The sequence below is a fragment of the Amblyomma mixtum genome, chromosome 7 (assembly GCF_055824585.1).
Source record: "Amblyomma mixtum isolate Tamu chromosome 7, ASM5582458v1, whole genome shotgun sequence".
Taxonomy (NCBI): Eukaryota; Metazoa; Arthropoda; class Arachnida; order Ixodida; family Ixodidae; genus Amblyomma; species Amblyomma mixtum.
The window spans coordinates 116,523,975-116,539,006 of NC_143018.1; the positions used below are offsets into that span (position 1 = coordinate 116,523,975).

General features: G+C 45.7%; 1 protein-coding gene across 1 annotated transcript in view; it reads right to left on the reverse strand.

The window, feature by feature from the left end:
• LOC149337289 (transient receptor potential cation channel subfamily M member-like 2) overlaps positions 1 to 15,032 on the reverse strand; it is a 350,682-nt gene that overhangs the window by 315,355 nt on the left and 20,295 nt on the right. Inside the window, exons 5-6 of the mRNA XM_089554378.1 lie at positions 5,562 to 5,641; positions 5,366 to 5,487 (exon numbers count right to left, since the gene is read on the reverse strand). Of these exons, the coding sequence (XP_089410504.1) occupies positions 5,366 to 5,487; positions 5,562 to 5,641 (202 nt within the window). The remainder of the gene's footprint in view (positions 1 to 5,365; positions 5,488 to 5,561; positions 5,642 to 15,032) is intronic.

Here is a 15,032-nt window from a genome sequence, read left to right on the forward strand (position 1 = left end):
CGAGTACCGAAGCCCTTCCACGGCAGTCAGCTTGAGGACGTGGAAGAATGGCTCATGCAGTTTGAACGCGTCGCATCTTTCAATCAGTGGGACAACGCCGCAAACCTTCGCAGTGTCTTCTTCAGTCTGGAATACGGCGCTCGTACGTGGTACGAGAATCGTGAAGAAGTTCTGACATCACGGCATGAGCTCCGCCGTCGTCTCCTCGAGACATACACCAGCGCGGATCGTCAGGAACGAGGTAAGCAGTTAAAGAAATAACAGCGCGGAGAAACACGGACACACGAAGAAACGACACACACACGAGCGCTGACTCACAACTCAAATTTTATTCCGGTGGAAAGAAGCTTTAATAGAAAACATGAGGGGGTGGGTAACAGGGCTGCTGCTGCGATAACCGGCAATCAGTGCTGTCGCGTCACAAGATGACAAAAAAACAACAGGGAACAAAAGAAAGTTATAATCGATAAATGGACGGTAAAGGGCCACGATACGGTGATCAGGTAGGTAACATCACAAAAAACAAAAAAGAATGAAAAAGTACCCATGAGGGCAGGGAATTGCAAAAACTATGAAGGACACAGACGAAATTATACAGGTGAAAATATAAAAATATCAAAACATAAAAACGTGAGGAAGGTAAAAGTTTAAATAACGTGCCCAAAAGGGGTGTGGTACTAAAAGCAAGATAAAAGCGGTACCAACGAGGATTCCGTGAATTAATCAGCTGTGTGTGGCGCACCAGAAACCTTAGGTGTTTGTCAAGTCACCCAAAAAAATCCAGCTCTTTTATTTGACAAGGAGATGGATAGAGTACCGAGGGATGGAGTACTTCAATAACCAGACCGATCGCCTTTCAGCAGCAGGCTGCCCTTTACACCTGCTAGTCTCCGTAGCTGGCTCCATGATCAAGAAGTCCCGGCAGCACATCGAACCTGATACTTCAAACGATAAGCACAGAAATGTTGTGGTAATGCCCTACCTCCATACAGTCAGTTATCGCCTAAAAAAAAGTCGCACAGAGCGCGGTGTGCATGTCGTCGTCATGGCTCCCAACAAGATTTCTGCCTTCTGTTCCAGAGTGAATAACCCGCAGGAACCGCGATGGTGCTGGGTGACTCACACTGACCAATGTGTCCCCTGTAATTCAGGAATAATTTATTGTGGGCCAGTGTCATGTGGGAAGAGGTACATCGGCCAAACGGGCAGGTGTGTCAATACCAGACTCCAAGAACATCAAAACAATGTTAAAAGTATAGCCATTTCTGGGCACCTGTCTAAGCACTGTAAGAAGTGCAAGATTGGAGAAATCACCCCTGAACGATTCTGCACCCCTGACTTTAATCGTTGCACCACTACTGCGCAAGGGCGAGATAGGCTGACGAGGGAAATTGTTGAAGCCCTCAAATTCCATCATGCCGGTCAATAATGCGTCAGTACTCCATCCCTCTCCTTGTCAAAAAAAAGAGCTGGATTTTCTGGGTGACTTGACAAACACCTGAGGTTTCTGGTGCGCCACACACAGCTTATTAATTCACGGAATCCTCCTTGGTACCGCTTTTATCTTGCTTATAGTTCCACACCCCTTTTGGGCACGTTTGTAATAAAACTTTTACCCTCTTCACGTTTTTAGTTTTTCATTTTTTATGTTTCCACCTGTATAATTTCATCTGTGTCCTTCATAGTTTTTCCCATTCCCCGCCTTCATGGGTACTTTTTCATTGCTTTTTGTTTTTTGTAATGTTACCTACCTGATCACCGTTTCGCGGCCCTTTACACCGTCCATTTATCGATCATAACTTTCTTTTGTTCCCTGTTGTTTTTTTTTGCCATCTTGTGACGCGACCACACTGATTGCCGGTTATCGCAGCAGCAGCCCTGTTACCCACCCCCTCATGTTTTCTATTAAAGCTTCTTTCCACCGGAATAAAATTTGAGTTGTGAGTCAGCGCTCGTGTGTGTGTCGTTTCTTCGTGTGTCCGTGTTTCTCCGCGCTGTTATTTCTTTAACTGCATTACCAGCTAGCCCGGAACCTTGTTCTTGTGAGCTTTTGCAGGCTCTGTAATCCCGTATACAGATGCCCAATGAGACTGTCAGCATGTATGTTGAAGACATGACGCGGCTGTTCCGGAGAGCTGACCCTGCTATGTCGGAAGACAAAAAGCTGCGCCACTTAATGCGCGGAGCGAAAGCACAACTTTTCGCTGGCCTCGTGCGCAACCCCAGCGTGTTCGCGAAGCTCGCAGCAGGAAAGCCTAATTATCCGAAATCGTGATGGTAGAAAGTGTACACATGTGTACGGTGTCGCGATGAGCTACCTTCTTTCCTCAATCATTGACTGGTTGTGCTATCCTTTCCAAATTGTTGACTGGTGGTGTTTTCCTTTCCCCAATAAGTTATTGGGTGGATGTTTGTACAGAACCTGATTGGTTATTCTCCCCCCCGTGGCGGGGACATAGAGTTTAAAACCAGCTGTTTCGGCAGGACTGAGGGCTGGTTTCGTCAGGTAGAACTGCGAGCCAGTCAAGTGTAAATATGTTTTCTCCTTGCTTGTATCTTCCTTTGTGCTTTTAATTCTTATAAAAAGTTAACCTTTCCAGAAGTGTCCCCTTGCAATGTGATTGAGCAATTCGAATCTGCGAGACGTCAAGAATCCTTCAGCAATCATTATCATCAACCCAATTTCCCTCTACGAGATCTTAAGAGAGGATTTAAACTCCTGTCAACTAAGTACGATTTTTTTTTTCGTTTTTGAACCCGCAGGAAAAGCTAGAAAAATGAGTTTTCTTTTTCAAATTTACCTGTTTTTTTCCCAATCCTCCCGTCACCATAAAGAGTCATTATTAACGCGACAGGCATTGTGGGGAAGCCAACTGAATAATTTCCGAAAGGCATCTGCTGCACGATAAGAATTGCCAACTTTCGAGACTTTAATTTGAAACCAAAACCTGCCTGTAATTCTAGGTAGAGAAAACCGCTTCAGTTGTCGCTGTCCTAAAGTCGTAAAAGTAGCAAAACTCGCCCACGTTCACGTTCGGTTCTAAATTCGAGTAAGGAGTTCATGTGTATAAGCCTAGAGGGCAGACTTAGAAACGCAGGATATCCGCTAACCCTGACCAGTAACACATGTGAAAAGCTTTTAGGTTGTGTGCGAGGCCTGTAGTGCTGCGCCTAAGCACTGCTTACTGTACGGGTTACGTAATGCATGTAAATGACATAGTATTGCGACGGTTAAGTCTGCTCTCACTGAAATTTCTAGTTTGTGCAGATTGATACGGAAGGAAGCAGAAGAAGAGGGAAAGCATCTCGTTAGTGGCGTTAGCAGGAATTGCTCTCGGTGGCAGCTAGTAGCAGTAAGAATTATTTTTGCGGTCTTCTAAGTTGAAGTTAATTACGGTTACCGAGCTTCAAGATAAAGTGTCCACATCCCCGTTAAAAATCTGCAACACTATAGAAGCTGACATCTGTGATCCTGAACGTTCCACAGTGTTCCGGTCTCGCGTCAATATAAAAAGACAGCGATAAAGCCATGTGCGTGCGGTGGTAAAGAGAGGAAGTACAAAATTTTAGCGGCAATATAGATCTATCTGCTATGGGAAAAATAGTGTGGCTTTCCGCAGGGATAACATTCGAGAAAATCTCTATGCTGGAACCTAGGACAAAAAAGTGATCTCATCATATAGTAAAGGTAATAAGCGACAGTAGTAATGTAAATAATAAGCCGATTAATATGTCGAGAATGCCTATGCCAGTGCCGCATAATGTTGTGATGAAGAAAACGAAGCTGGCAGTGGCGCGGGACGGAGCGCTCGCGCTAGGCCAGCGGCCAATAAATCATCTCATAGTCATCTATCAACCCGCCTCATTCTTCGGCAGGCCGCCACATGACAATGTGTCGCGAATGCCAATAATAAGCCGATGTCGATTAATAAGCCACATTTCCCTATCCAGAGGGAGGAGCAGGCTTTCCCTTGTTGAAAACCTCCGGCAGGCTTTGCGGCAATGTTTTCCGACATGGTGATGATTATTTGTTTTCAGATGTACTACTGCCTACTCGTGAATAATGACTTTGAAGTATTTACAAACTACAGTCGGGGATTTTCTATTCCTGCATATTAACGCTGCTTCCCTGCTCAGAAAAAATGCAAACGAGCCTGAGAGCTCATGCATGGTCTGTACTTGTGAAGCTCCTGCTCGCTACTGTTTCTTCGCTTACGTCAGCTGGACAGCATGAGAAATGAGCGACAATTTGCACTCGCATATCTCTACAGTAGTTCCTCTCCTGCTTCCCGATTCGACGGTAGTAGTATCGGATGTCAAAGCTATGCTCCTGTCAGTGATGGCGCAAGATTAATACTACCAGCATTTGGTGCGCATGTGGCGTCTCTTTCGTGTAGTGTTCTTGTTACGCCAGCGTTCATTGCATTACATCTCACACAGGGTCGTGGAGTCAGAGAAAAATGACCGAGCGGTCCGCTTGACGGGCTCCATCTCCCCGAATGAATGTACGAAGCGAACACAACCCTGCCAAACAGCGCAGCGTCCGCACAGGAATAATGGTGCACTCTGTTAGAAATAACAACGTAGCTAACACGTTCCCGACATAAATCACAGAAAAAGGCCACATTTGGAAAGAACATTTGCAAGAAGTCAGACACGTCGAATTAGAAAACGATGTTGCAGTGCCTGCACGAAAGATAAATAAAAGAATATTTATCGCTCAATGTCAATAACTGCGCAAGAAACAAAAGCATGTACATACATCTGACAACGCGCCGGAACTTTCGAAGGTTGTCGCATCATTTCCTATTTTATGCAGTTTTCCGACTGATCTCTTTGGGAAAGTGACGTATTTGCAATATTTACACTAAAACATTCAACCTACCTGCGCTTAATACTCCCCTTTACTGCCCTTTAACGGAAGCTGGAGGACTTGCTACTTGTCAGCTAAACAGAATGGGCGTTGTTAAAGCGAACGGGCATGATCTGTTCCTCTAACACTTAATGCCGAAAGCAGTCTGGAAAGGGGAAGCCCGCAGTCTGGAAAGCAGTCTGGAAGCCCGTCAATTCACCTGGCGTGAATTGCTTAATGACTCAGATAATATGTCTACTTATGCGCCATAGTTTGCTGAACCTGTACATCATTTACTTCTTGCCGCTGCCACATATGTTGTATTTGGAACACATTTAGGGCTAGAATAAACGCTTGTGATGTTCCTTTCTTCTTCTAAAGCCCGGAGTTCCGCGCTGTGCCTTTCTTTCCCGTCCGCTTACTGTATATCGCTTCCAGTTACTGATAGTGCTCAGGACGAACCCTGGGGGCTAATTTTGTTGGTGCAAGTTGAGGGTTTGAATTGCAAATTACCTGATACTGCTGAGCGAAGTCCTTTGAGAAGACATTTGTCATTGCAACGTGTGGGCAGTTCCAGTCTAAAGTGAGAAGCAAATCCTTCTTCATTTGGTGAGCCTGGTGAAGCCTGACTTGAGCTACAGGGCAGAACAGACATGTTCCACGTAAGGGTGCAGTTATTAGTTTAAGTCTGCTGTTTGCAAGTACTTACATTTGAAGACTGCTTTGAGCAGAATGTCGTCAAGGTGTCGCAGATTATTGCGATGGTGGTGGATGTTTATTACAGTGAAATACATTTGTTCTTGAGTCTGCGAAAATAAATCACGAAATGCGTTCGTGTCATGTACTACTTCATCGCCAAGTTCACTGTGGTTATACATTTCAGAACCTTAAAACCACACTAAGAGGACAAGTGGTGCGGCTAGCCAGGGGTATAGATATGAAGATTGGGGTAACAAAAAGATGCCATTCGCAAATTCTGCGGAGAGAAGGCAGCAAAAAAAGCGTGTACTTTTTATCTTTCTGTTTGAATAGCACTACTGGACCGATTAAAATCGAAATCAGGGCAAGAACTCGTCTGGTTTAGAACAATCATATTTAAACAGAAGGCGAAAGTGGTTAATTTGAGAGGCGCCTAAGAGGGAACAATCATATTTACACAGAAGGCGAAAGTGGTTAATTTGCGAGGCGCCTAAAAGAGCATAGTAAAGACGTTAAACACACGTGGATGTAGTGCAATTGCCCATCACTCCGTATCGACAGGCTGCGTCATTTACTGGGCGGGCACACGCGCTAGCAACCTAAAAGCAAGTCACTTTAAAGCGGCATTGGGCATTAACATGCGAGGATTAGAAAGCGTGGCGGCATTAATCTCCTTTAAAAAAGCATTGGCGCAAAGCTTGAAAATAAAGACACACCAGATATAAATCTGATAATGCAAACGCTTTAGCCCATTACCGTGTGTAATAAGGTTTCAGGGGTATAACGTGCCTAATATCGCGGCACACGCTGCAGCACTGAGATGATGCCGCTCTGCAAGGAACGACTTCATATCCACTTAGCGCTCGTCCTGTCTGATTCATTTCTTTGTCCACCTAGTCGACCTACGATCTTCCGGGGGCCGAATAACGGCAGAAGAGTTTTTCACTCAGTCCGCGGCGGCGAATGGCTATCCGGATCAATACAGGATCACCCGGATTGTATTCCATGAGACGTCGCTGTAGACTGCGGCACCTAGCATCGTTGCGCTGTTGGTCCTGAACGCGCAGCCGACAGGTCTCGTCCCCTCGCGCCCGGCATGCAGCGACCAGTGTTGCCGTTGAGCTGTTTGTCCAAGCAGCCACAACTAAGTCCAGAATTGGCAAAATACTCGAAATTGGAGCCCAATTTCCCACCATCGTTAGGACTACCATAAAAGGCCCAATAACCTCCAGCAGTGCCAGCCTGTATTCTTCTAAAATACATGGAGTAAAGAAAATTGTGTGTGCACTGGCACCATCAAACCAACCTTTTGCACACGGTGAACCTTATCGGCATTCTTCTTGATAATGATTTGAGAGAGCAGCCGCAATTTCTTGCGCGAGGAAAAACTAATCAAAGATGCTCCTAGACGGCTGCGTATGCAAGCACGTACGCGCAGAGGGTGCATTGTGGTGGTGCAACATAATGACCATTCAATTCTTCGTGTAGTGGTGCTACGTCCTTCGGAGACATTTAAGTAAACAATGCCACCTATGGAAAGTGAAAGAAGAGCCGATCGTATAAAAAAATTCAGGGGGCACTTTGACTGTCTAAAGTGGGTAGAGGCGGAAGCGTTTTCCGGACCACATTCGCTGTTTCTGTGGCACTGGTGGCGTCACATATAATTGAGTACTAATTACTAAGTGATGGCAAATGTCTAATTAATTGTTAATTACTGATTAATGCCTGAATACTAATTAACTGCTAATTAATGACGCTTAAGCTGAGCCTTTAGGAGTGGAACGCGAAAGCGCGTTGTAGCGCTGCCAGGGAGTCCACCTGACGCCACCACCCGTTCGGCGCGATGCCTTGCCCTTTGAACGCAACGCTTTTTGAGGAAAGGAAATGGCGCAGTAATTCTCTGTCATCTCGCTGGACACCTGAACCGCACCGTAGAGGAAGGGAGGTGGGAGTGAAAGAAGATAGATAAAGAGGAGCCGTAATGAAGAAAATGAAAATTGTATTTGAGGAAAGGAAATTACGCAGTAACTATCTCACATATCTCGATGGACACCCGTCAAAATTCAGGGGGGCACTTTTTTGACCTAAAGTGTGGTCACTGATGTGTGGTTAAGATGTTAAGCTTCGCCCCTAAGAGTGGAACGCGACAGCGTCTTGCAACGCTGCCAAGGAGTCCATAGAACGCCATCGCCCAATCGGTTCTACCCTCGCTCGTCGGTAAATTGGTTTTTGAGGAAAGGAAATGTATCTGTCTCTCATTTGTCGGTGGACACCTAAACCTCGCCGGAAGGGAATGGAGGAGGATGAGAGTGAGTGAAGACACCGTATTCACTAGACGCGCCTTTGTTCATTCCAAACCACCGAGTTGGCATGGCTGAGTGGATAGCATGCTCGGCTCTCACGCCGAAGACCGGGGTTCGATTCCTAAGCTCGACCAATTTCTTAATCGGTTTTATTTATTTATATGGCTTGACTAGTATATCTAGTTAGGCTAATTGGGTAATTAAGCAATTACCTAAGCTCAGTCCCGCTTACTTGGAGCATCACTATACGATTCCTTCAATTGGTTGCATGGTTACTAGCCAAAATGCAATTGGCCCCGTTTGAAATTCGCGCACTGTGACGTCACGAACGTTTCCACCAATTGAAAAGCGTGACATCTTCTGTCGACAACTGCTGCTTACAACGATGAGACATTAAAGGCTTCCGCCTTAAAAAGAATTCAACAGCAAGCGACCGGCGCTTACGCTGAAGGAGCAAAACTTCAGCGGAGATAACTTCCTTCTGTAACTGCTTCTGCTTTCACCATTGCTCACTGGAACAGAGCGGGACACTGCAGTGCTTTCAGCGGGGATCATTTCGCTTCTTTGTAGTTGTAACCAAGCGAGTTCTTATTCATCATCATCATCATCACCAGCCTGACTGCACCCACTGCAGGGCAAAGGCCTCTCCCATGTCTCTCCAATTAACCCTGTCCTTTGCTAGTTGCCGCCACTGTATCCCCGCAAACTTCTGAATCTCATCCGACCACCTAACTTTCTGCCGTCCCCTGCTACGTTTGCTTTCGCTTGGAATCCACTCCTTTACCCTTAAGGACCAGCGGTTATCTTGCCTTCGCATTACATGCCCTGCCCAAGCCCACTTCTTCCTCTTGATTTCAACTAGGATGTCATTAACCCGCGTTTGTTCCCTCACCCACTCCACCCTCTTCCGATCTCTTAACGTTACACCTATCATTTTCCTTTCCATAGATCGCTGCGTTGTTCTTAACTTAAGCTTAACCCTCTTTGTTAGCCTCCACGTTTCTGCCCCATAGGTGAGTGCCGGTAGGATACAGCTGTTATATACTTTTCTCTTCAGGGATATTGGTAAGCTACCATTCATGACCTGAGAGAACCTGCCATACGCGCTCCACCCCATTCTTATTCTTCTAGTTATTTCCCTCTCATGATCCGGATCTGCGGTCAGTACCTGCCCTAAGTAGCACCTCGCTACCAATTGGGAACTGCTGTTCCCTTGCAAGGCTATTGAACATTACTTTGGTTTTCTGCATGTTAATTCTTAGCCCCACCGTTCTACTCTGCCTGTCTAGCTGATTGATCATGCTTTGCAGTTCTTGTCCTGAGTGGCTTAGCAAGGCAATGTCATCAGCGAATCGCAAATTGCTCAGGTATTCTCCATTAACTCTTATCCCCAACTGTTCCCAATCCAGTCCCCGGAATACCTCCTCTAAGCAGGCAGTGAAGAGCATCGGCGAGATCGTGTCTCCCTGCCTGACACCTTTCCGTATTAGAATTTTATTGCAGACTTTATGGAGAACTATAGTAGCTGTGCAATCGTTATAAATATCTTTCTATGTTTTCACATAGCACTCTTCCACACACTGATTCCGCAATGCATGCGTGACAGCTGAGGTTTCCACTGAGTCGAATGCTTTCTCGTAATCAATGAAGGCTATATATAGGGGTTGGTTATATTCTGCGCATTTCTCTATCACCTGATTGATAGTGTGAATGTGGTCTATTGTCGAGTATCCTTTACGAAAGCCTGCCTGATCATTTGGTTGACTAAAGTCCAAGGTGGTCCTTACTCTATTAGCGATTACTTTAGTAAATACCTTGTAGGCAACGGACAATAAGCTGATCGGTCTGTAATTCTTCAAGTCATTGACGTCTCCTTTCTCATCAATTAAGATAATGTTAGCGTTCTTCCAAGCTTCTGGTACTCTCGAGGTCACAAGGCATTGCGTATACAGGGTGGCTAGTTTTTGTAGCACAATCTCTCCTCCGTCCTTCATCAAATCTGCTGTTACCTGATCCTCACCAGCTGCTTTCCCTCTCTGCATTCCTCCTAGGGCTTTCTTTACTTCCTCCTTCGTTACTGACGGGATGTCCCATTGCTGTGCTCGACTGCCTCCCTCAGTAACTTGATGATTACATTCGCTACTGTATAGATTTGTGTAGAACTCTTCGGCTAATTCAACTATCTTATCCATATTGCTGATGCCATTGCCCTGTTTGTCTTTTAGCGCATACATCTGGTTTTTACCTATGCCCAGTTTTCTCCTCACTGATTTTAGGCTACCTGCGTTCCTTAGAGCATGCTCGATTTTCTCCATGTCAAACTTTCTTATGTCGGCTACCTTGCGCTTATTTATTAACTTAGATAGCTCTGCTAGTTCTATCCTGTTTGTGGAGTTAGACGTCCTCATGCTTTGACGTTTCTTAATCAGATCTTTAGACTCCTGAGATAGGTTGTTGGTATCCTGTCGAACCATCCTACCACCTACTTCTGCGGCGCACTCTGTAACGATAGCTGTGAGATTATCATTCATTGTTTCAACACTACGGTTGTCTTCTTCAGTTAAAGCGGAAAATCTGTTCTGCAGCGACAATCTGAATTCCTCTACCTTCCCTCTTAATGCTAACTCGTTAATAGCCTTTCGCTTGACCAGTTTCCTCCGTTCCCTCTTGAAATCTAAGCTAATACGAGACCTTACCATTCTGTGGTCACTGCAACGGACCTTACCGAGGACATCCACATCCTCTACGATGCCAGGGTGTGCACACAGTATGAAATCTATTTTATTTTTAGTCTCACCATTGGGGCTCTTCCACGTCCACTTCCTGTTTGCTCGTTTGCGGAAGAAGGTATTCATAATCCGTAAATTATTCCTATCTGCGAACTCTACTAATAACTCTCCCCTACTGTTCCTAGAACCTATGCCATAGTCACCTACCGTCTTGTCTCCAGCCTGCTTTTTACCTACCTTTGCATTAAAGTCGCCCATCAGTACAGTGTACTGTGATTTTACTTTGGTCATTGCCGATTCCACATCCTCATAGAAGATTTCAACTAGGTCATCGTGGCTTGATGTAGGCGCGTAGGCCTGCACCACCTTCAGCTTGTACCTCTTATTAAGCCTAATTACGATAGCTGCCACTCTCTCCTTAATATTGTAAAACTCCTCGATGTTGCCAGCTATATCCTGATTTATGAGAAATCCCACACCTAGTTCTCGCCTATCTGCTAATCCACGATAGCACAGTACATGCCCGCCCTTTAGTACTGTATACGCCTCATGTGTCCTCCTAACCTCACTAAGCCCTATGACATCCCATTTAATACCGGCTAATTCCTCCAGCAGCACTGCTAAGCTAGCCTCACTTGATAAGGTTCTTGCGTTAAACGTTGCCAGGTTCAGTTTCCAATGGCGGCCTGTCCGGAGCCAGAGATTCTTAGCACCCTCCGCTGCGTCACAGATCTGACCGCCGCCTTGGTCAGTTGCTCCGCAGCCGCTGGGGACTGAGGGCCGAGGGTTAATTGGTTTGTTCATAGAAGGTTGTGGCCAAGTACTACACCAGAGTGGCCAAATCCTGTTCTGGTGAGGAAATGCGTTGTCGGTTCTGGTCACCGAAATCAGGCCGTGCTCCAAGCCTGGTTATGCAATTCCATCGACACGCGCAGTTTTTTTTTATCCGGCGGAGAATATCGTGGCACCGGGATTCGAACCCCGGTCCTCTTGCACGCGAGGCGGATGCTCTACCTCTACTCCATCGCTGCTCTGATGAGTTCTTATTACTAGTGTTAAACAGAAGTCTCCTTTTTATCGACGCACGCCTAATCTTCTGTGGTAGAGAGAGAATCAAGTTTAGTACAAAACATTAACACCTTCCCTCGAGTAATCCTTAGTCCAAGAACCCTGTGTACTCTTCGTCCACCCTGGCCCTGGCACTGCTCACCGGCTCGTGTGCCCAGAAGGGCGGTTTCCCAGGATGTAGGGGAAGATGGTGGGACGCAGACTGCACCTGGGCACTCTCAGATAGAGTGCGGGGTAGCGACCCTGTAAGTGGCATAGTATGGAGAGAGGATGACTGGGCGGAACAAGTGGATGGGTATGAGTTTGAAGTTGTCTCTTGTCTTGTAAGTTGTAAGTGGTCTGGTGTCTAGTAAGTAGGAGAAAAAATTGGCTGTGGCTTAGCAAAGGTTAAGCCTGGATATCTCGAAGCGAAAAGCTCTTGCTGCTTTTCAGCCAACTCCCAAGCAACCACTCCTGGATCGGTGTTTCCGGCCGTCCGACTGTTGCTTCTTCTCCTCCTTCCGTGGCGAGTGTCTGCACCTGTTCTATGGGCAAGCGCGCCTTATATACCCCTCCTTTCAAATGCGCACTGCGCACGGCTGCGGCGAAAGGTCAAATGGTGGCGAGGAGGAGAAGCGGCGGCGCACATGCACAGTAGCGCGCGGCGGCGGCGAAAGGTCAGGCGACTGACTCAGCGCGTGGCGGCGATGACGGCTGAGGCAGCAGCGGCCACCTGCGCTCCGCGTGACGTCACTGGGTTTCGCGTATGCGCAGCTGTGGCAAATGTGTAGTCTGGCTCACGTGAAGCGCGGTGTTGACAAACCGAGTAAAGCTTTTCGCTTCAATATAACCCGAGCGCTCTGTAGTGCTGCATGATGACGCGCTGGTCGAGGGACTCGATCGTTTTTGGTCTAAGCGTATGGTTGTGACTTCATTAAAACTTCCTGTTGGGCGAGTTGGTAGTTCATCTTGATGTAGAAATGTTTATAGCGCAAACAAAAACACGGACAGGAGAGACGAAACACACTTCGCCTACTGTAGAGGGGTAGGCGAAGGAGGTCTGATTTTTTGGTTGGTTTATTGGTTTATTGGGGTTTAACGTCCCAAAGCAACTCAGGCTATGAAGGACGCCGTAGTGAAGGGCTCCGGAAATTTCGACCACCTGGGGTTCTTTAACGTGCACTGACATCGCACAGTACACGGACCTCTAGAATTTCACCTTCATCGAAATTCAGCCGCCGCGGCCGGGATCAAACCCGGGTCTGCTTTTTTAAAAGCACTAAAAAATCGTCCACATAGCTAAAAACGTTTAAAACCGCGCCTCCATAAAAATATTTTACCTAATGATCGCTCAACCTTTGTTAAGAAAATGTCGCAAAGGATAGGGGCCATGCAGGACCCCATGCGCACACCATTGCGCTACAAAGAAGGCAGGTTGTCAAAATGTATAAAAGTAGAACTGAAGTAAAATTGCAATAAAGCGATAAAATTAGCAACCGACAGTACTGAAGAATTCTGGAAAGACACGTCGCCGTTTGCTTCTATGCATTCCTTTACAGCCAACAAAAGCTGATCTGGAGGAACAGAGTAAAACAAATCTTGCACATCTACAGAAAACCCAAAGCCGATGTCATTGGTACTCTATAGGTACTCAGCGACAACTGTCGAATTTTTTGTGAAGAAGGGGTCGTCTAATATCCCTGTCAAGCGCACAAGTTAAGTGCACTTACGGGGAGTGGGCTTCGGCATCCCGAATGACACTTTGGGCGACACGGTGCTTAACGGGAAACCAAAGTGTACTCGTAGTAAAAAAGAAATGGCGACAGAAAATGAACGAAATTTCTGAAGAGGTCGATGGAAAAGAAAGAGTACTCATAATAATTGATTGCTTAACGTGATAGTGCAAATGAAACAAGGCTCAACCGTTTTTAACGATTAAAAAAAACAAGAAATAGAAGAAGAGCCAAGACCATCCGAGACTATCCAGAATTGCGGCACAAACAAGATGGCGACGGGGAGCGATGTTGCATCTGATCACGTTTACTTGTTTTGTTGCTTCGCATGTAGCTATAACTAACGAATTTTTTTTTCTGAAAACAGTGTTATAGCATGCAAAATAAAGCTGTAAGTACTTTTTATGCACTCTACATACTTTGCCTTTGAAGTCGCCTGTCCAGGCTACGCACTCGGTCAGTAAAGTGCGGTCCGTGAACGCATTCGTATCGGAGTGCACTCTTCCGCGAGTGACACTCCACTTGAGTCGTTCAGATGTGGCAAAGTGTACTTACACTCTCCGTAAGTGCACTTAACTTGCCGGCTTGATAGGGGTGTAAAACAAAGTAATATTACATGTTTCTGCTGAAACCACTGACATTCTTTCGCAAATATCCTTCTGCACTGACATTAGTCCGGAAACGTATATCTGGCTTGTGGATCTTGGCTCTAAAGAACGCATTTAGGCTGTTACCCCTGTTCTTTTTTATATCCATGGCAAGAGTTTGAAGATTTAAAGTTTTGCAAAAGTTCATGAATTTTCGTCTTAACTCTACCGTCACTTTTCTTGACCTGTACAAGGTTCTTATTGACTGCCACACACGCTTTCCAATCCAAGTATGCACCAACTGCCCAAAAAGAGGTGTGAATGAAGTGCAAATTAAAAGCATTTAAATTCCAACTTAGGGAGCTGCTTTTCTTGTGTTGTCAAATTAAGTATAGTCATAAATGAACACTGTTTTTCATGTTTTCCTGTTGTCTCATAAAAGAAACACAAAACTCTGTATAACTCCAAATGACTTCATCAATTGCTTCTATCTTGCTTTTGTGTCGTTTCGAACCGTATTAAGAAGTTTCACTGACAATTTAAAAATGAATTATGTATTTTTGTATTATTTTGTACAGCAGCTATTTGTGCTGATTTGTTCATGTTATTTGTGTAACGTCCTATTATGTGTGACTTGTTTGTGTGTGCAACAGTATATGCAATACGTTTATGTACAGGTGTCAAATGTTGCGTTTTTTTATCTTTTGGGATTACAGCTGGGAGGCACAGTTTATTCTTTTGTTTCTAAGATGCGTATTGTATCTGTACCGCTGTGAGCTCTGTAGGGTCAGAGGACTCGTCAGGCACCATTATCCTTTAGCTTCTGTCCCTGCATCAGGCTCTGTGTTTCGTCTGATGCTGAAATAAGTAAAGAAAGAAAGTGTGCTCGTACGAGTGATCGTGAAATCCTCTGTACCGTTTCATTGCTGTATAAAGTTTATTTCGTTTCTGAACCTTTTGGTCCGGCCCATTCTGGGGCTTGCGACCGGAGAAAGCTGGGCACCAAACGGCCAAAAATCTTGTCACTTGATCGCTGGTCTGTAGGTGAGCTTGCGACGCTTGGTCGGGGGCATCCCCTTTGT